Below are 21766 nucleotides of genomic sequence, written 5' to 3'. Positions count from 1 at the left end.
TGACCTACCCCTAGCTGGCTGCAATGGATATAAATAAGGAAGCATCTGTACCAGCGACAACTGCCGTCACTCCACACGCCACGTGAGGTGCAGAGTGCTTAGGGACACGCTGGGAAGACATCCACCACAAAAGGCCAGCAGGATCCCAGCATCACTGCCTGCTCCTTCTTCCCACTGGACCACATCTTCCTGGACTTCTAGAACAGCACCCCTGTCTGGGGAGGAAGTACCACTGCCCGGGAATATGAGTGCAAAGCCTGCAACATGAGCTCTCGCAGCTGCGGCTCACAGTGCAGGTACTGGGAGTGTGGGGGCAGAGCGGTCCCCACCCCTCATCTGCTCCACACTTAATCTTAGCCAAGAGGCAGAGAAGCAATTCTTCATCTGCTCCAAGGCATTCCTCATCCTCGCCAATGCTGCCCCCTGCTGGACACTCTTAATCTCAGCACTCCAAGAAGGGATCCAACTTGAATACCAGAGTGATGTGGACTTAGTGGGCTGGGGAAGGTGTCCCACATGCAAGGCCACACTCCACAGTGGCCCTGCGTCCACACCTTCCTGGGCATGGTCTCATCTGAAAGCCATAACCGTGAAAGATGCTATTCTCTGTGTCAGAGGCTGTAAACTGTCCCCAGGGTCTGCCTTCCACCTCTGCCCGAGAAGCCACACCCAGAGTCTCTACAAGGGCTCCAGCCCACCTAGAACAGGCTGCATTTCCCAGCTTCTGGGCAGTGCCAAGCAGCCAAGGGAACTAAACTCCGGCTGGGCTGACATGAGTGGCAGGCACATGTGGCAGCTTCCAGGAAACTTTAAAGACAACCGGCACCTCCCCACAGGAATCTCTGCTCCCCTCCTCTTTCCTGGAGACCGGAATGAGACAATAATGGTCGGTGCTCTGGCAGCCATCTTGGATCATACTGGACTAGGAGCCACGGGGGGCGGGGCATGGGTAAAGGGAGTCAAGGACCCTAATTCCATGGGGACATTGGGCCAGTCTGAAATGTTATTTACTGGAAAGAAAAAAAAGAGTTGTTGCTTTATTTATGTTCCTGTTAACTGGGGCCTTGCTGTTATCCATTACTGAGCCTAACCCAGATGCATGTCCTGTTTACAGATTAGGACACTGAGGCCCCTCCTGGGCTCTCACCTTGTGCCAGCTGCGTTGCAGGCACTTACTGATCTCTGCCTGCAGAATGCCACCAGGCCTTCCACATAAACCTTGGAATGCCAGTACGGTCTCACCCAGTTCAGACTGGTCCACACTGTCAGACATGGCCACCGGCCACCACCGCCCACACGTTAGGTCTCCTTCCCAGACAATGCAGAGACCTCACGATGCTCTTGGAAAAGCCCCTCACTCACCATGGTGGTCAGCAATGCATCTTCCTTTTCTCCTCGCATGCTCCCGGGACCTGAGAGAGGCGGACAGACAGTAGTCTCCTGAAGTGAGCCCTGCTCACCCACGCAGGGGACGAGTGGCGGGGGCTGGCCTTCATCCTGGGTGAGCAGCTCTCTGGGGCGACTCTATCATTCCTAAGTCCCACGACTTACCACTGCCATGCTGTTCAGGCAGTGGCATGCCCAAAGACTGGTGCCCCAGGAGCTGGCCCAGGCTTGTCTAGTAAGCTGCCCCATCTCCTTCAGCAAGCTGGCAGTCACTCCATCTGTTGGTTACCTTCAGTGGTGGAGAGCTCACCATGGACCCCTGGGTCCCAGGCCAGTCCTTCTACCTCAAGACGCATGCAGCAATGCAGAGCTATGATGTCTGCTAAGTGGGGAGAGCCACCTGCTACGTGGGGACAGACACAAAAGGCCCAAGGTCCCATGGCAGGAAGTGTGGCCCAGCAACCTGGGACTCCCCTTGGCCCACTATTGTGTCCCTGTTCCCAAGACCTGCCAGCTGTGTAGTCGTGTTACAGCCTGACATCCCCCCACCCTGCCGGCAGCCTGGAAGAGAAGGCATAGAACAGAGCACACACACACGTCCTTTTCTCACCACCATCTTTGGTTGCGAGGGCTGCATCGGATAGCCCCGAGCGGCTCGTCTTGTCCCTGGGGGCCGCTCTCATGGTGGAGTCCAGTGCTGGCTCGGGCTCATCGGCGAAAGGCAAGGGCTGCTGGCCTGACAGCCCGCGGGGCAGTGTCTGCATCAGCTTGAGCTTTCGGAATCGATTGGACATCCGGCTCCACCAGGACTGCCAAGGCAATGTGGCAGGGGTGTCACGCTCCCAGGACAGGTGGGCAGGTAGCATCCCGGCCCAGGAATGGCAACAAGCTTAGCTCCACCAAGCTGCCCTCCTGGCCCCGTGGCAGGTAAAGCCAGCACCCCTCTCCGAGGAGCTAGCTGCATCCTCATGGCAGCCTTTCTCCCAACTCGGGGGGTGGTGCTGAGCCCCATGGGCTATCTCTCATCCAATCAGCGTTCACTCTGCACAGACTGGAGGGATGGAGACCTGCGTGGGGAGCTGCTGACCAGCTTGAGGTCCTGCAGTGAGATGGCAACCTCAGACACCTTAACCTCCATCACTGCACTACCTCATCTCCTGTTCGGAGACAATGGAGGGTGTGTGTACCAGGGCCTGGGCCATCTGTTCCTGGCGCTGATGCCTCCCCCACCCATAGGGGCAACAGCTGCTGCCCTCCTGAGGGCTCCTCATGACCCATGCCTGCTTGGAGGGTAGCTGCGGCAGAAATCCGCAAATTTTCTGTTAAGAAACTGGGAGTCTATGTCCAAATTCGCATCGCTTTTGCTTTTGTTGTTTGACACAAATGACAGATGTGGCAAGGCGGACCCACACTCTTGCCAAGCAGTCACTGCTACTGCCACATGGCTAGCACAGCCCCAATGAGGTCACCAGTTCCCTACAGCTCAGCCCCAGTACGCAGCTCCAGTGCCCAGCCTCCAGGCCGTCAGAAGACAGATGCCGAGGGGCAAGAACAAACCCACCTTCAGGCCACCCTTCTCGTCGGGCAGCGTGGGGATGCTCCAGGGCGCCGTGACCTTCAGGTGGGGCAGGGATGGCTGGGGGCTGGGCCGGCCTTGGTCTCTGTTCACCTGCATACAGACGCATGCCAGCAGCCGGACAAGCTCCGTGTCTGTGGACACAAGGACACATCCGTCTGCCAGGCCACAGGGACATCCCAACAGCCCAGCGTCCGCGTGGTTCCAGAACCAAGGCACTTGCTTCTCTGCCTGCTCTGCCACTGGTGGCAGGAAAAGCCAGCAGGGCTCACCCTGCTTCACCAGGAACAAACACAGAACACATTGTCCAAAGTCAGCTTGTGGAGGTTCCCATATGAACTCTGTCCCGCGCTGGCTGTGTGACTACAGGGCCTCTCCAGGTTTCTGACAAGGGGGTGGTCCCAGCAGTGGGTTAAACTGCCACCTGCAGTGCTGGCACCCCATATGGGCACGGGTTTGAAACCCAGCTGCCCCACTTCCAATCCAACTCCCTGCTAATGTACCTCGCAATCAGTGGAGGATGGCCCATGTGCTTGGGCCCTTGCGTCCATGTGGGAGGGCTGGTGGGAGCCCCCTGACTCAGCCTGGCCCAGCCCTGACTACTGTGGACATATGGCGAGTGAACAAGCAGATAAGATCTTTTCTTCTCTGTCTCGCCCTCTCTGTAACTCTCCCTTTGAAATGAATGAATGAGTGAATGAGTAAATGAATAAATGCAGGTATTCTGAAGATTCTAGGGAAGCCGTGCCAGAAAGTATTAAAGTATTTACCATATAGCAAATACTCGAGCAAGGTCAGGGGTTATTAGATATGAATGAGCTCAAAAAAAGAAAAACAAAACCTCCTCAAACAAGATTGAAAACACTCCAGATGATAACCACCACTTCTCTCCTGATGGCCTCTCCTTCTCCCTCTCTCTCTGCAACTGTTTAATAATAGATCCCTGTCTTCTTAAAAAAATTCCACTTAAAATCACACTAGGAAAAAAAAATCGGCTGGGATCAGAGAAGAGAAGCAGGAGAGAAGCTGAGAAGACATTCACCAAGAGCAGTTTCTTAGACAAAGAAAAAGAAAGCACGAGAAAGAAATGGAGCTGGCAGGAGACTGTGACCCTGCCCGCAGGGTGAGGCCAGTGGGCAGCGGACAGCAGCCCCACGCCCTTGCTGTCAGCTCACGCCCCCCAGGGCACGGTCACTTTCTCTCTGTGGGAGTACATGAAGCATGGTGAGGGTCAGAGGCGACAGCCGAGGGTGCCTGCGGCAGGCATGAAGCGGCTGGCACATGCAGGGATAGAAGTTTTCCCTCCCTATGGCCAGCTGTCAGGGTGGGCCTGTCCGAAGGAAGAAAACAGCCCAGAAAGACTAACTAAGGGGAAGCTCCTGGGTACCAGACGACACCTGCCACAGTGAGAAGGGCCAAGGAAGGGGAGGGCAGCAGGTGAGTCCTGGGACTCAGAGGTGGGACCCTCCCTCTGCCAGTCAAAGGAGCAGAGTTCCTGGCCAGAGTTCCAGGAGGGCCAGTCACTGCACCGGCACCTGAGTGGCCCTCAAAACCGGACACACGCCACCCACCTGCTCTGCCCGGAGACTCCAGAGGAGTAGAGCAGGACACCACTGTCGAGAAGCCTGAGGGACTGCCCAGCCCCAGGCCAGCGCGTCAGGAAGGAAGTGACTTGCCTGCGGCCCTGCGGTGGGTGCTCTCCCCTACGCCTAAGCAAGAGCTTAAAACTCAGTTCCTGGGGCGGGGGGCAGCATTTCCCTGAGCAACCCACCGGGCTCGCTGAGCAACATTGCCAGGTCAAAGGCTGTGTATCCATTCTTGGTGCGCAGGGTGACATCAGCCCCTTGGTTCAGCAGGTACCTGACGACTTCCTTATTCCTGGGGAGGAGGGAGGAAGGAGGATGTGAGAGCCAGGTCCATGGCACGACACACCATGCTCAGTCTAAACCTCGATGAGAGAGGATGGTGGTGGGACCGGATGTGTGTGACAGTTCAATCAAAACCTCATTAGTCCCGTGAACCACACAGACCCTGAGGGCTCTGGCCTTGGAGCCCCGACCCCCAAGGGGAACACAGACCCCGCTGCTGATGTCCCTCCTCCGGACCCCGGTCAGGACTGCAGCAACCCTGGCATCTCACTGGTGTGCAAGTCCTGGCTACTCCACTTTTGATCCAGCTCCCTGCTAGTGCACCTGGGAAAGCAACAGAGGATGGCCCAAGTCCTTGGGCTCCTGCACCCACACGGGAGACCCAGAAAAAGCTCTTGGCTTTAGCCTAGCTGTTGCGGCCACCAGGGCAGTAAAGCAGCAGATGTAGAAAGTCTCTCTCTCCTTCTCTGTACCTTTGGCTCTTAAAGAGAGAGAGACAGAAAGCTGCTTCTAGAAGAGACAGGAGAGCCATATACTGCCCTGAAAGGCAAGGAAGGTGTCCCCGACTTGGAGTCAGACCCCTCTGTAGTCATGGATTCTCCCCTCCCTGACCCTGCAAAGTGGCAGCCTCTAAGAGGGAGTGGGCCCACCCCTGCCCCGCTTCTTGTGCAGAAAGATCAGATGACAGCGGATTCCCAGTATCCAGCAAACCCTGAAGCATGGCCTACAGGGACCTTGTCCCATGGAAGGCCCTGATCAGGAGTGGGGGACACAATATCTGCAGTGGGATCTCTGTGCCATCATGGGGGCCAGGCACTTGCAGGGGGGATGGGATTGGCCTTCAGTGTCCACTTTTTGCTCACTACCTACCGCTGTGAGAAGCCAATGGCAGAAGTGGCTGGGGCTCGAGTTGGGAGGCCATGACATCTTAAGGTGCAGACCGCAGCTCATCCCCTGGCTTGCCCAACAGCTGCCCTATGGAGCCCAACTGTCCACTGAAAATGTCCCTTAGGCTGGCTGCTGCTTCGTGGCCACTGGGGACATCTGGGGATGGGAGGGTGGCAACACGGGGTGGAACAAGCCCTTGCGGTTCTCCTCTGCCACATCCAGCATTGTTGCAGCCCCAGATCTTACAGGTTGCATCTCGGAACTGGAAACCTGCCTGGAGGCTGTAGGGTAAGCTGGGGGAGCGGGGCTGGCACTGACCCGTGGTAGGTGGCCTGCATGAGGGCTGTCCAGCCATGCACGTTGTCCTGTTTGTCCACGTCGGCGTGTCTCTCCACCAGCAGCTGCACCAGCGGCAGCTGCCCCGTGACGGCTGCCAGCATCAGGGGTGTTGCTCCGTCCCCGTTGACCAGGTTCACATGGTTAGGGTCCTCATCGGCGATCTCCTTGACTAACTGGAAGTTTCCTGTGGACACAAGGAGGCTCCATATGATTTTGGTTCCTGCAGGGGGCAGTAGACTACTATAATGGGTGGATCAGACGTGGGCTACCATACCTGCCTGCCTCGAATCCCTCCCTCTGCAGGGACCCTAGCTGAAAGTGTACGGTAAAAGATATCAGGATCATCAGTGCTCGGGGAAGGGCAATGGGCACATGCAGAAGGATTCTGGTCTCGCTGAGGGCAAAAGTCAGAGACGGCTTCCTGGAGGTGGGATCTATGCCAAGAGGAAACTTTAGAGCTTAGGAGACCTTGGCCACAGAGATGAGAGTAGGTGTGGACTAAATGGGAGTATGTTAGAGGCAGGGCATGGCTGCCACCTTGGGCTGGGCCTGGGGACAGGGGCCTGGGAGGGCAGTCTGGGTGCTGGGCATAAGGTGGTACTTGATAGAAGCCTGTGTGATCTGGATAAGCAAGAGCAGAATGCCTGATTCTCAAATACTTGATAAGGACTACATGCCGGGGGCTGAGAGCGTGCCCCACACCACGCCGGGGACTGGGAGAGCGTGCCCCACACCACGCCGGGGGCTGAGAGAGTGCCCCACACCATGCCGGGGGCTGAGAGCATGCCCCACACCACGCCGGGGGCTGAGAGCGTGCCCCACACCATGCCGGGGGCTGAGAGCATGCTCCATACCACGCCGGGGGCTGAGAGCGTGCCCCACACCATGCCGGGGGCTAAGAGCATGCCCCATACCACGCTGGGGGCTGGGAGAGCATGCCCCACACCACAACGGGGGCTAAGAGCGTGCCCCATACCATACCGGGGGCTGGGAGAGCATGCCCCACACCACAACGGGGGCTAAGAGCGTGCCCCACACCATGCTGGGGGCTGGGAGAGTGTGCCCCCCACCCTTTGGCAGCCAGAATTTCTTCTCAAGTGAGGGCTTACCCATTTTGAGTGCATGGAAGATGTCAGGTCGCCGTTTCTCTTCATCTAGGTCAAGACGTTGGAAACGTTAGTTACAGGGAGGTTCAAGGCCACGCGAGAAGCTGAGGTATGTAGCACCACGGGCCGGTGAGAAGGAGGTTCTGCAGCCTCGTGGCCTTCTAGCTGGGGGGCTTCCTAACTCATGAGCCCACCAGCCCTTCAACACTCTGGGGACGGAGCTTGGGAAGTGACTGCGCCAGCAGGACACGCTGGGCAGCAGGTGGCAGGCCTGTGCCCACACTCATAAAGCCATGGCTTGAGGCACTCTGGACGTTGGACTGACCTTTCCCAGGGATGCAGAAAAGTCTGGTCTTGCAAGAACCTGCAGACCCTAGGGAGATTCTAAAAAGATACCAGGATTCCCCTCAACCAAAAAAAAAAAAAAACCCACCTAAATGTGCATCTGTTAAGACACTGGACAGCCAACACAGCCACCAAAAGAGTCAGTAGCAACTTGTGCATCCCGTCCTGGCAAATAGTGATGTGAATTACGACTCCAGCACCAGCCCCACAGACACAACCACCTGTCAGTGACTGCCCACCTGACCTGCTGTATGCTGGCCCCTGCAGGCCAGCCAGCTCCTGGGCTGGTGCTGGGGGCCCCATACCTACCCCCATGGGCTCAGCTGTGCTGTACCTGCCCGCTCACACCTTCCTCCCAGCCTGGCCCAGTAGGGCCCCAGAAAGCAACCATTCTAGTGTCAGTCCACCTCCTGACAAGAGGAACAAGGGACCTGTTGGTGCGGCCTTTAATGAGTGCTGGGCTGATGCGCTGGCCTGGACTGGCTGTCCTGGGCAGCTGGGTGGAAGCCACAGCCTGGTGAGAGCCCTGAGCCTGATCTGGACTGAGCACCCCTTCAGAGTGAACTCTCCCCTCGTCACTAACAGAGGGGTGACATCCTTTCCCCGGTGACTGCAGAGACCAAATGGTAACAGAAGTGGGGAAATGTCCCCAAAAAGGGAAGGCCTTGCCAAAGACGATCGCTGCCAGCAACCAGCAACCACCCCGGCAAGGCTGCCAGCTGACCTCTCAGCTCTTCATGACCATGGAACCATAGATCTAATTTTGCCCATGAAGTACCATCACCAATGGGGTCGGCTGTGGTGTGGCACGTTGTCTCTTTTTGTGACACCAGCATCCCCTATTGAAGCACTGGTTGGATCCCCTATTGGAGGCCCGGCTGCTCTGCTTCTGAAACAGTGCCCTGCTAACACTCCTAGGTGTGTCCCCTGTTCCCACACAGGAGGCTGCAGCAGCCAGGGCTCCCAACTCCTGGCTTTGTCCTGCCCTGGCTGCTGCGGCCATTTGAGGGAGTGAACCAGCAGATGGAAAAATCTGTGTCCCTTTCTCAGTTACACTGCCTTCCTTCAAGCAAAAACTTCTAAGAGACTTATGTATTTGAAAGGCAGAGTGACGGCGAGAAGGAGAGATACAGAAAGCTATCTCCCATTTGTTGGTCCATTCTCCATATGGTTGCAACGACTAGGGCTGGTTTAGGCCAGAGCTGAGCGCTTCATCCAGGTCTCCTATATAGGTGTCAGGAACCCAGGCACTTGGGCCATGTTCTGTTGCTTTCCTGGGTGCATCAGTAGCGAGCTGGATCAGAAGTGGAGTGTCCAGGCCATGAACCAGAGCTCCAATGTGATGCCAGCATCACAGACATTAGCTTAATCTGATGCAGTACGACACTGACCCCTTCAAAAATCTTTTTTTAAATAGAAATATCACCAACATGTCAAGCTATGTAAAATACAGCACATTCCTTTAAATCTGGGAGTCCAATTTGCTGTGGTCTGGCGCCCTTTTGCGCCCAGACCCCTTGACAGGAGACAGGTCCCGGTGTGGGCTGCTAAGCCACCACTGGTACCAATCTACCACAGACAGCCCAGTCTGACCCCAGGACTAGACCCTTCCATACCCCTGCCCTCGGTCTTCAGTCCATGCAGGAGCAGCTCCTGAGACCCATCCTATCTGGAGAGAGGAAGAAACCTGTTCTGACCAACCATGGTAGAGATGGGGCCATCACAGCCACACACAGCCGATGGTCCCCTCTCCTGCTGCCCATGGGAGGAACACCCCAGGAGTGGGAACTGGCTTTCTAGGCTATCCTTGTTGTTCACTTAGCAATCTTTGCCATTTTGCCTTGCCCATGGCCTACCTGGGGTTTCTCCCAGGAAACCTGCAGTCCGGGTGCACTCCATGAGCAGGGGCACTTTGACCAGGAAGGCACCCAGCCATGCTCCTGCACTCAGCAGCCTGCATCCTACCCTGTCACACCTAACTTCTCTACCCTGCACTTGCAGGCTTTTTAGGAGAGAACAAGCAAGCTCCAATCTTGGGTTCATCCCTCCAAATGCCCAAAGCTGATGTGACAGGCCAGGACGAAAGCTGGGAGCCAGAACCTCAAATCAGGGTCTCCCATACAGATGGCAGGGGCTCAACCAGTTGAGCCACTACCTCCGGCTCTCCAGGGCACACAGCTGCAGGTGGCTGGGATGGAGAGCAGAGCCAAGGTTCAAACTCAGGCACTCTCCATCCAGGCCACGCACAAGCATCTCAACCACAAGGCCAGGAGCCCGGCTGTCCTCCGTTTTTGCCCCTTGACACTTAGCATCCATACTATTGATTTTTTTTTTTAACTAGGCTTATTTCTTGTTTACAGCTTGTCTCCTACAGAGGCCAATGTCAGGGATTTGGGTCTTTCTATGGCTACAATGTTGTCTTATACATAGAGTATTTGCAAAATAACTGAATTAATGTGTGTGCAAAAAAAAAAAATCTTTTGGTACAGTGTTACTTTGCTTTTATCTTTTCTTTATTAAAGGCTTTTCATTCAGTCTGGATCCTTCCCTGTTACAGCCATCTATGTGTTCAGCGTTGTGTATGATACTTCATATTTGGTAGCTTGTAAATGAAGTTAAGGAATAAAGTTTTATTTATGGCTACTTTAAAATTAAAAAAAAAAATCTCACATGGGGTAGAGGACACCTGGCACTGCGATTAAGTAGCCACTTGGGACACTTGCACTGCATATTGGTGTACCTGGTTCAAGTCCCAGCTACTCTGCTAACATGTCCTGGGAGACAGCAGGTGTTGACTCAAGCACATGGGAGATGTGGACTGTGGAGCTCCTAACTTCAGCATGGCTCTGTCCTGGATATGACAGTAACTCTAGGGACTAGGAACCAGCAGATGCAAGACTCTCTCACTGCCTTCCAAACAAAGTAAAAATAAATATATTAAAAATGTTAAATGTATCTCAACACTGAAGAAAGCACAATAGCTTCTCTTCAGCAGCTGTGTACACATGCTAGCCAGGCACTGGATAAACACTCCACAGCTGGTTTCACCCTAGCTCCCCAAACCCACCAAGGGGTACTGTGTTAATTCTGAGTCGTGGTCCTACTGTGTGCAGTGAACTAGACGTGCTGGTGGTTGTGCTTGTAAATCACGTATCTTACTCATCTGAAAGGCAGAGTGGGCTCTCACTTGCTGGTTCATTCCTTCAATGCTCCCAGCTGCCATAGCTGGGCCAGGTCCAAGCCAGGAGCCAGGCTCTCAATCCAAGACTCCCACATGGGCAGCCCTCACCTGCTGCCTTCCAGGATGCATGTGAGCAGGGAGCCAGAAGTGGGGGTGGAGTCAGAACCTGGGCCCAGGCGCTCTGGTGCAGAGAGCAGCGCTCCCAAGCAGAGGGGGAAGCACTACGCTGAACACCCACCCCTTGGACCAGAGGTCTGGAAATACACCGTGTTCTGGGGGCAGATTTGCTGAGGATTGATTGATTAGCCATACTTCAGACGCCAGGAAAATGGCAAAAAACAAAACAAAACAAACAAACAAAAAAACCAAGAAAAATAAAAACAGGACACACATTATTGAAGCAGAAACTCAAAAGGGGGCTCATTTTTTTCTAACTGTGTGTGAGTCATTTTTGCGGGACTGAGCACTGGCAGGTGCTCAGAGGTTAGGTGAACCCGAGCAGGGGCTGGCCAACCACAGCCGGGGTCACATCTGCCTTCCGCCCTAACTCAGCCAGGGACCTCACCGGATCTGGCCACACCCTCTCATTTACATAAGACACAAGGGAGAGTCTTGTTCTGGAAGGATCCCAGGACCACCTGCATCAGAAGCAGTCTGGCTTGGGAAGAGGGGTCTGGCCAGGAAGCATGGGACAGCAGAGGGGTGGTCTGACCTGTTTTGGGCCTGACGGTGGTCAGTGGGTCCAGGTAATCGGCAAGGTCCCTGTGCTTGCGGTCCAGTGCCACCTCGAAGGCAGTCTTCCCCAGCACGCTGAGGTGGTCGGGGTTGGCTCCCTTCTCCACCAGCTGCTGGGTGATGCTCAGCCGCCCGGCAAGCGCAGCCAGCATGAGCGGGCTCCAGCCCACAGTGGGGGCCACGCGGTTGGAGTCGGCACCCCATTCCATCAGCAGGCGCACCACAGCCTCGTGCCCATGCTGGATGGCGGCCATCAGGGCCGTGATGTCCAGCAACTCATTCCTACTGTCCCCCGAGCCTGGCTGCTCGCCCGAGGAGCTGGGAGGGTCCACGTACGCGCCGGCTTCCAGGAGCAGCTTCACCACTCCCAGGTGGCCACCCCGAGAGGCCACAGTGAGCACGCTGGCCCCCAGACGGTTCTGAGCATTGGCGTCGGCCCCGTGATCCAAGAGGAGGTGTGCTACGTTCACATGCCCAAATCTGCCAGAGAGAGAACCAATGATGCTAAATGTGCAGCAGTACTGAACGGCTATGCAGTCTTCCTATCATTACCCGAAAGCTGCTGACAGTAACTGACTCCAGGCAGTGTCCTGGCCCACAGGTGCATCCCAAGGTGAGCAGCGGCCACCCTGCCTAGGTGGGAGTGCAGCCCTGTTGTCCACCTGCTTCATGACCTGGAGAAAGGACTTCGGGTTTGCCATGCCTTCATTCCTGACCTGTAAAATGAGGGATGCAACTCTACCCACTTCAACGGTTACTGAGAGGGCCCGGCGCCATAGCATAGTGGTTAAAGTCCTCGCCTTGCACACCCCGGGATTCCATATGGGCGCCGGTTCTAATCCCGGCAGCCCTGCTTCCCATCCAGCTCCCTGCTTGTGGCCTGTGAAAGCAGTCGGGGATGACCCAGGGCTTTGGGACCCTGCACCCATGTGGGAGACCCAGAAGAAGCTCCTGGCTCTGGATTGGCTCAGCTCCAGCTGTTGCAGCCACTTGGGGAGTGAGCAATCAGATGGAGGATCTTCCTCTCTGTACATCTGCCCTTCCGATAAAAATAAATCTTAAAGAAAAAAAAAAGGTTACTGAGGGTGACAGGAGTTCATATAGTTTTTTGTGTTTGTGCATTTTTTTTTTGCAAGCTGATACAGCGCCACCTGCTGGTTTCCTCCACATATGCCCACACTGGACAAAACTTGGTTAGACCAAAGCCAGGAGGCAGAAGAATGCCTGCCAGGTCTCCCCCAGTTACATGAGCGATCAATGTCGCCTCACAGGGTCTGTATCAGCGGGCAGCGGGAGCCCGGACCGAGTTCAGCATCAAACCCGGGCATTCTGATGTGGGACACAGGCCTCTGAACCACTAGGCTAAACACTCAGTCCAAATGAGTTGATACACACAGGAAGCACCACGTCCTGGCAACCACGATTTACCTTTCACAACAAGTCAAGGTCACTCAGCGGGAAAGGGTCGGGAAGGGCAGCAGGGCCTCGGGTACCTGCTGTCCCTGCTCCTTCCCCTTCACACACTGCCTCCCGCGTCTCAGCTTGGCTTACCCTGCTTTCCGTCCTGGTCACTCGTCTCAGCCTGGGCAGGGCCCCTGTCTAAGTCATGTCTGCCTTGGCCAGCCCCACACAGCCGCTGGCCAAGAGGTGTGGCGCTTGCAGAGGCTGGTCAGCAAACAGGGGCTTCAGCACCCAGAGCAGAGGCCCACTGCCCCGCTGCCCTGCTACTGCTGGAGTCTGGCCAGACCTAGCTCAAAGAACCTGGAGATGGAGGGATGGTGGGAGCCTGAAGGGGCAGACAGGTGCCCACCGACTGTCCAGTGCCAGGGAGAAGAAAAGAGAGCCCTGTCAACATCTTGGGGCACAGAAGTCCTGCGGCATCTTTGGTCAGAGTGCAGCTGTGCACATCTGAGCTGCAAGTCACCCTGGACCGGGACTAACCAGGAGAAATAAGACAGAGGCAACGTGCCAGCCTTTACATAGCCTTGTGACTGGCCTACGTCACACCTGTTCAAGGCCAGCCTGCAATACACCTGTGTAGTGCCATCCTACGTTGCAATTGTGCAGGGCCAGCCACACTGCACCTGTGCCATGGCTCTCTGCATGCCAGAGCTGCTCCCCTCACCTTTCAGAGGCAGCTTCTGGGCCTCATCTAAACCCAAGTCGCCCTCCTCCCTGTGGAGGAAGCAGGGCCGGACCAGGGCTGAGCGGACAAATTCCTCCTGGGACGTGAACCTTAGCATCTGAGGGTCAGCTTACAGAGCACAAGGTGGGGAAGGGGGATGCCCCCTCTTCCTCTGAAGCACAGAGTGGGCACAGTGGGGCAGGCCAAAATGTAACACCCTCACGTGCAGAAGGCTACACCCTCAGGGGTCACTCCACGTACGGTCCCCAAGATGGGATTTCGCAGGCTGAAATCTGCTACTGGCCTCTAGGCCTCTCATTGCAGACGGGCCCTACCTAACTGCCAGAAGCATTTCCTTTTCCATCTCACACTCCAAGCCCTCCCCAGTGGCGTCCCTCCCTCCCTCCCTCCTTGCCCACCCCTGCCCCATTCCACCACGCTGTCCCTCCAGCCAGTCCACCCCCCACCAGCAGACCCTTGGCCTTCCCTGAGCACTTCCTCTGCAGCTCCACCCGATGGCTGCACCTGAGCTCTCCTTCCGGACCCGCCTCCCCTCTGGAGAAGAGCTTCCCTGGCACAAGGCTGGGGCTGCCCACTCGTTTCCCAGCCCCAGTCCGGGGAGTTCTGTCAAGCGGACAAGTGAGTAAAGGAATACGAGAACAGACCTACCACGGGCATTGGGAATGACTCCGTTTCAGCCGAGATTACAGCTGAATTCTAACAGCTCGGACGAGGCGCTGTTGGATCTTTATCTCATGTGATCTTAATAAAGCCCAAGTCTACTAAACAAACTCATCCCCTCCCACTCTACAGATGAGAAAGCTGTGGGTTGGAGTGCAGGGCAGTTTGTCCAAAGCCCTCCGGCTAAAAAGGAACGGACAAACCTGACCCCAGACTCTTGGCAGGATACCCTGCTTGGTTTTTATTTTTGTTTTGTTTTGCTTTTTTACAGAGGGAAGCACAGGGATGCCTTGGAGCAGAAATACTGAGACTTGGAATGGGTTCTGAACTCTCGGAGAACCCAAGAGAGCACTCAATTAGGCTGAAAATTAAAAAAGGGATTCCAGGAAAGCAGAGATAATTTTGTGGATGTTAGGCTTCTAATCGGTAATTACTGGAGATGGGGTTGCTAGGGGCTTTCTGAACAGGTGCTGTGATTACGGATTAATTTCAGCAATTAACACCTGTGTCTCGACAGCTGGCACACCTTCCTGCCCCTCGGAGCCCTGGGAGGAGAGTCCAGTCTTCCATGAGGCAGGTGGGAGGTGGAGGTGCCAAAAATGGGCCATGGGTGAAAGCGTTTTGTTAGAGCCAAAGTAAACGCTGGGCCACGCCGTCCCTGTGGACAAGCTCTGGGGGTTGCTTGCTTGTTGCCAACACCAAGTGGGAAACTCACCCTGGACTACTGGACTGGTGGCCACCGGGAGCTCAGGCCTAGAGCCACCTACCTCAGATTCTCTCCCTCTTACTAGCTCAGTGACCTTGGGCAAGTGATCAACTTCTGTGGGCAGAAGAAATCCCTCATCAGTATGATGAGGTGGGGACGCCAACAGCATCTGGTCCTCAAGGCTGCGTAAATAAGCTAACTCCGGGTAAGCACTGGGCGCAGCCGGCTTGATACAGAGGCAAGTGTTCCGTGAGGGACTCTGAGAACAAAGAATGTACATGAACACAACCATCTCTGACACGCAAATACACCCACGGGAGACTCCAGGTGCACTGCAGGCCCAGGGCTGGGGCCTTGGAAACCCTGAGGACTGGGATGGCACTTAGGCTTCCAGGCCACCTCGGGTGGGAGGAGAGATGGACAGAACCCTGAGGAGGATGCCCATGGCCAAGCTGCTGTTCTTTCAGAGTTGGTGGGACACAGAACCCTCTCCAAGGGCAAGCCCCTCCCCAATGGCAGATTTCCTTGGTGGGAGAACTGGGGGGTGCACCCCCTCCGCACAGACCTGAGGACACCCAGGGAGAGCGCAGGCTTAAAGGCCCCAGGTCCTGAGAGAAGAGCGAGAGGGCCTTCTCACCCCATCCCAGGAATGTCACCTTCTGCACATGTAAGTAACAGCGAAAGCCTCACGGACGTTCCCTGAAAGGCACCTGCAAGAGGAGACCAGAATACAGTCTGAGGGACAAGGTCAGGATGCTGCGACTGTCCGTCCTAGCCCTTGTTACAACACTGCCTGTTGAGCCAAGGCCAAGTCCACTGTGCTAACATTAGAGAGGAGACGCTAATTCTGAGACTCCAGCCCCGTCAAATGAATGGAAATTAAGAAGCTGAAACTAAGCTGCAGGCAACACTGCCCATCCTGCAGGCCATAATGACCAGCCAAAGCTTCAGAAAGAGAACCCGGGAATCTGTATCTGGGAAGCATTGGGGCATTCCGATGCGTGGCCAAGTGGAACACCATTGAGTAAACCACTGGGAATCACACGGTGTGCCGGACGCCGACACCCGGGCTGCAGAGAGGGACAGTGCGGGGGGCTTCCAGGAAGCAGCAGCGCCAGAAGGGAAGGAGGCGCGTCTGCAAGGGCACTGGAGGAGGCCAGGCGAACGGGCAGTGCCTCCAGAATAACTCGAAGTTTGTGTGTGTCACCTGGTTGAGGCTGGACAGCAGTTACCCGAACCACAGGATCACCCGCTTGATGTGGCGGCTGAAAACAAGGTATAATGCAGAATCAAACTGGGCTCATCAGATCAGTTCCTTGGGAACCACGGGGTCCCAACAAGCAGATGAAGTGGCTGAGGGGAAATGCTGGCTGCAGAGACAATGACCACTGCTGAAGAGTGACCTGAAGTGGGGAGAGCCATGTAGTTATCCAGGCAGGTCCGATGCAGCCACAGTTCAGTGTGGAAACGAAGAAGGGAGGCAGTGGCGTGATCACGGCTGGCCTTCAAGAAGGAAGGGGCCGTGAGCCAGGGAGTGCTGGCAGCCTCCGGAAGCCGGAAACGGCAAGAGGATGGGTTCTCCCTTACAGCCTCCGGAAGCCGGAAACGCCAAGAGGATGGGTTCTCCCTTACAGCCTCCGGAAGCCGGAAACGGCAAGAGGATGGGTTCTCCCTTACAGCCTCCGGAAGAAATGCGACACCACCATCATGTGATTTACCCAGCTCACCCCGGCTCGCAGTCTGACCTCTAAAACTGTAAGATCCGAATCTCTGGTGGTCTTAAAGCACCAACTATGTGCTAGGCTGTGCCAGCAGCCACAGGAAGTGGGTACAGCAGAGGGAGAGCCATGAGGCACCAGCCCTAGCCACCAAAATTGCAAAGGACCCCTGCACCTGCTCAGGTGTGAACCGAGAGACGTCTCAGTGAAGTCACTGTAACGTGAATGACAGCGAGGGGCTGGACAGAACCAAAGATGACTACTGCCCACTGGGGCTGGTGAAGTGACAGTTCAAGGTGCAAGGCCACCAGACCCACAGCAGGGTTTAGGAAAAGCAGCCACCGTGCCTGGCATGAAGAACATGGGCGCAGAACATAGAGTGGGGCACCTGTGGCAAGGAGCATAAGGAGGACAGCAGCCATTTCATGGGCTTGTGCTGAGTCCACCAAGCAAGCAGGGGTTGCTGGTGTCAGGATACCCAGGGGACACAGGAAATGATGTCTGAACACTTTTTGCTTACGACCACTGTGGGGTGAGGGAGGGACACTGCTGACATCTCACGAGTCCAAAATCTCAACAGTACTCAGGTGGAGAAACCCTGGCATAAAGCTCTTAACAAACAAACAAAACACATTAGGTAACTCAGCCAGCAGGGCTCCAGCTCTTCCCTTCTCTCCCTTTCCCCACTAAGGACTCCTGGCTGTTCCTCTGGGACTGATCCCAGCAGCAGGGGAGGCTGCTCCAATTGCTCCCACCAGGACAACCGTCTTCAGGACCCCCGCAAGCTGTGCCAATGGATCCTCTGCTCCTCCTATGCTTAAATACCACTCACTCCTGCACCACGCAGCCCACCAGCCTGCCGGGACCCACCACCTCCTCCACCACACATCCCGTCAGCCTGGGGCCCACCTCCTTCTCCACCACACAGGCTGCCAGCCTGTCAGGGCTTACCCACTCCTTCACCACGCAGCCCACCAGTCTGCCGGGACCCACCACCTCCTCCACCACACAGGCCGCCAGCCTGCCAGGGCCCACCTCCTCCTCCACCACGCAGCCCGTCAGCCTGCCAGGGCCCACCTCCTCCTCCACCACGCAGCCCGTCAGCCTGCCAGGGCCCTCGCTGTGCTTCCACAGAGCTCCCTGGGCTACACCAATGACACGCCCATCATCACCTATTAGAATCCTTGCGCTGCCCATAATGCCTCCTTTTGCCTCCCACTATCCAAACGCACTTGCCGCTCCGGATTCTGCCCTGGTCAAATGGTGAAGTTAGATCACCAGGTTCAAATCCTGACACGTCATTCAATGGCCGTGTGGCCTTGGCCAAGCCAGCTAACTCCTCTGCGGCTGTTTGCTTTTGTCTAGGACAGTAGCACTATTTTTGTCATAATACCGGGGGAGGAGGAGAAGCTACGGTGATGAAACCATGAGTAGGCTTCAAGACTGTTTTGTGCCTATCAATCAACTCCACACTTCCAGTTCCATGACTGGACGATGAACTTTTGGAAGTGTCCTCACCAACAACGAATGAACAAATGCTACACTGAATGAACATTTTCCCTCTAAGGGTTAACTGGCCCTCAGCTACCAGCACCAGCTATCACTTTATTTTTTTATTCCAAATTTATTTTTGTTTATAAGACAGAGTTTTACAGAGAGAGACAGAAAGAGAGGTGTTCCAGTCACTGATTTACCATGGACAGAGCTGAGCTGAACGAAGTTGGGAGCCAGGAGCTTCTTCCAGGTCTCCTACATAGCTGCAAGGACTCGGGCCATCCTTCACTGCTTTCCAGGCCATAAGCAAAGAGCTGAATGGGAAGTGCAGCAGCAGGGACATGAACCCCTTGCCCATCTGGGATCCTAGTATGTGCATATGGGATCCTGGCAAGCATTTAACCACTTAGCCATTGCGCCAGGCCTGGGGGGCTATCATTGTTATCTGACACATTCACGGGGCCAAGTCCTCCCTAGACCTATGCTGTGGACCTCCTTGCCCTCTAGATGCCTCCTCGCCAGCTCCCCATTGGATGCCTCTTCTCAGGGATGTCCTCCACAAACACCCTCCCCCCCAGGATGTGTGGGCACGTCTCTTCTCCCTCATTCTCTGCTTGATGCACCTGCTGCCAAAAGCCAGAAATCCTGCCACCATTTCTGTCGTCTCCCTCACCTGGGTCCCCAGCACCAGCAGCCAACCAGCCATCAGGACCTTCCTCACAATCCAGCCTGTGGTCCAGGATGCCATCGCCTCTCTCCTGGCCTGCTGCTGCAACCTCCTGGGAGCCCACCTTTCTAAATCCAGCTCCCCCTGCCCAACCCCTCCTTCCCCTGCAATGAATGGAGTTCACCCACAGGCTAAGCTCATCGTGTCCCTCTCTCTACCCTGCATGGGTCACAGGGGCCCTGGCAGTCTGGACCTCCACTCAGCTCCTGGCACAAGTCTCACCTCTCCTGGCTCAGCTCATCTCCAAGGGCCTTAAATGCCTTCCCAGTCGGGCACTGTTCCAGCAGCTGGTACAACCATCACCACCTGAAGTCGGCTCCAACTCCCATCCCACCTTCTCACCTCCACCAAACCTGCTCTCGCACTTCCCCCAGCAAGGTCAGCAGCCCTCCCAGCAAGCCCAACCATCCCAGCCCTTCCGCATCATGGGGACTCGGCAGCATCCCCAACACCAAGTCAGAACTGGTGGTCAGGTCTTAAGGAAGCCCTCGTTGCAAGAAAGCATGGGAAAAAGGCCTGCCAGGGTCTACGGACAGTCTCCAGGTTGCGTCTTTAAAGGCCAGAGTTTCCAAGACGGTGATTTCATGCAAGTTAAGCGTTTCCAATTGCTCTCATGGTCAAAGTTTGCCAAAAACCACTCCAAGTTTACCACAGCAAACTCTAACGAGTCCTTGACCCTTCAACTTCCGGAGCGTCTTGTTGGGGGCAGAAGGGAGGCATGCCGCGTCCTGAAGGCCCCTTCTCGGCCGCCACTCCCGGGAGCCCCGGCCCGCTCACCTGGCCGCCTGCATGAGCGCACTCCAGCCATAGTGGTTGCGGCTGTTGACCGAGGCGCCGCGCCGCAGCAGGAAACGCACCAGCGGCTCGTGGCCGCCGGCCGCGGCGAACTGCAGCGCCGTGTTGCCCGCCTCGTCCGAGCAGTCCACGGGCACCGGCGCTCCCGCCGCCGCCACCGCTGCCCCGGGCCCGGCCGCCTCGGCCCCCGCCGGCTCGGCGCCCACCTCGGGCTCCGCGCCGCGCTCAGCCGGCTCCGCCGCCCCCGGCTCCAACAGCCGCCGCGCCGTCTCCGTGTCGCCCTGGTCACAGGCGCGCAGCAGCAGCTGGAAGGCCGGGGGCAGCCCGCCCTCGCCCATCGCCGCCCCGGGCTCGCGGCCGTCCGCGCCCGTCGGCCTTGGCGGGGCCGCGCCGGCTCCGCCTCCGGATACGGGGCGCCCGCGCCCCCTTCCGCCCGCCGCGCGGTCCGCGCAGCCCCGGGCGCCTACTGTGTGCCGGGAGCGCACCCGGGGCGGGACCGTGCGCCTACTGTGTGCCGGGGGAGGGACGCACGCCGGGGCGGGACCGCGCCTCCACCACCCGCGTCCGGGGCGGGAGGACGGCGGGTTCCGGGAGGCTCCACCAGTGTCCGCCGCCCGGGCCCGTGGACAGCCGCTGCCTTCTGGACGCCGGCTCGCGGCCCTCTCCCGCCGCTCCGGAGACTTCCTGTTGGGGACAGGGGGTCGGAGCGGCCGCGTGTCAAGGACCGCCGGGCCCGGGGCCGACCCCATATCCCCACTGGCGTTGACTGGACTGGCATACTCCACTGCCCTGTTTTTATAATCCGGTGCGTATCCTCCGTAATAGCTGCCCGAGTTAATCGAACGGGACCGCCGCGTTCCTGTACATCAGTAGCAACAGCGACATTAGTACAAACGCACCAGTTTGCATCTCAGACCCACTGGATGAGAAACTGCGTGTGGAGCTGCCAAGCTGTGGCTTGACAAAGCCCTGCGGGTTAGTCTAATGGTACCCGAAAGTTGGAGACTTGGCCTTGGATCTAGCAGAGGGGAGCACTGGCCACCCAGGAAGGTTCAAAGGTCTTAGCAGTGACCACACAGCAGGGGAGCTGTGTGGCTAGCCCTGGAATATCCTGTCCAGCTCTCCATCCTCAGCACGTGTTGACCAAGTGCCTGTACCAGTAAACATCCAGGTGCTGGGCAGGCGGATGGACACACGTGAATTCCCTGGATAATCCTCCCCAAATAATCAAGGAAATAGCTTGCAGGTGGTGGAAATGGCAACCAGCTTCACTCCTGGTAAGTCGCTTACCTGTGCCACCTGCCCATCACAGTGACATGAAATAGCTGCCACTGGTTGACTGCGTTCCATGGACTGAGCACTGTGGCCAGACATGACAGAGTTCGACTTGTGACTGTTAAATGACCGAGTCTCCTCTATGTAGAATTGCAGTGCAGGGCAAAGGAGGCAAAGATTAGACAGGTCTGGGCTGGCAAGAACAGGTGCTCTTAACTGAAGTATGAAAGCAGGACAGTCTTGAAAGTGCATAGGGCTCAGATATTTTAATATGTATGTACTTTATATGTGTGTACTTTACCTTTTAAAGATTTATTTATTTGGAAGGCAGAGTTAGGGAGAAGATCTTCCCTCCACTGGTTCACACTGTAAGGACTTACGGCTGGTGCTGAGCCAGGTAGAAGCTGGGAGCCTGGAACTCCACACACGTCTCCCAGTCTCCCGTGTTGAGTGGCGGGGCCCAAGCCCTCAGGCCATCTTCCCGTGTTTTCTCAGGTGCTTTTGCAAGCAGCAGGATGGAGGTGGGAGGTGGAGGCGCCTGAACTTCAGCTGGTGCTGGTCTGGGATGCACCCCAATACCAGCCCTGAGGGCTCAGCTTGCAAGGGGCTTTCATGCCCAGATGAAAATGGAGCCACGGGGAGCCCCAGAGAGTACCCGAACAGGTGCATTTCAGAACTGGAGCTCATCTCTCGAGCCCAACTTGGTGCACGCTCTCTCACTTCCAAGTGTGGCTCCACTCACAAATAGGGCAACTTCCTTTTGAAAGTCAAAAGATGCTTGTTTCCTTGAAAAATCCTCAAAAAACTGTACCGTTGTCTGA

General features: G+C 56.4%; 1 protein-coding gene across 3 annotated transcripts in view; it reads right to left on the bottom strand.

Moving 5' to 3' along the window:
* Positions 1 to 20008, bottom strand: part of ANKS6 (ankyrin repeat and sterile alpha motif domain containing 6) — a 42343-nt gene extending 22335 nt beyond the window's left edge. For 2 of the 3 annotated variants that reach the window (XM_040962902.1, XM_040962901.1), the window contains exons 1-8: positions 19653 to 20008; positions 11402 to 11904; positions 7167 to 7211; positions 6037 to 6241; positions 4734 to 4840; positions 2948 to 3096; positions 1997 to 2195; positions 1363 to 1412 (exon numbers count right to left, since the gene is read on the bottom strand). In XM_040962902.1, coding sequence (XP_040818836.1) covers positions 1363 to 1412; positions 1997 to 2195; positions 2948 to 3096; positions 4734 to 4840; positions 6037 to 6241; positions 7167 to 7211; positions 11402 to 11904; positions 19653 to 20008 — 1614 coding nt within the window. Of the gene's footprint in view, positions 1 to 1358; positions 1413 to 1996; positions 2196 to 2947; positions 3097 to 4733; positions 4841 to 6036; positions 6242 to 7166; positions 7212 to 11401; positions 11905 to 19652 lie in introns of all 3 variants that reach the window. The other variant, XM_040962905.1, reaches the window with a different exon arrangement.
* Between the last annotated feature and the right edge of the window lie 1758 nt (positions 20009 to 21766).

This window comes from Ochotona curzoniae, unplaced genomic scaffold, assembly GCF_017591425.1.
Source record: "Ochotona curzoniae isolate NIBS_2020 unplaced genomic scaffold, NIBS_Ocur_1.0 scaffold_3208, whole genome shotgun sequence".
Classification (NCBI taxonomy): domain Eukaryota; kingdom Metazoa; phylum Chordata; class Mammalia; order Lagomorpha; family Ochotonidae; genus Ochotona; species Ochotona curzoniae.
Note: the sequence above shows the minus strand (reverse complement) of the source record. Positions and strands in the feature narration are given on the sequence as shown.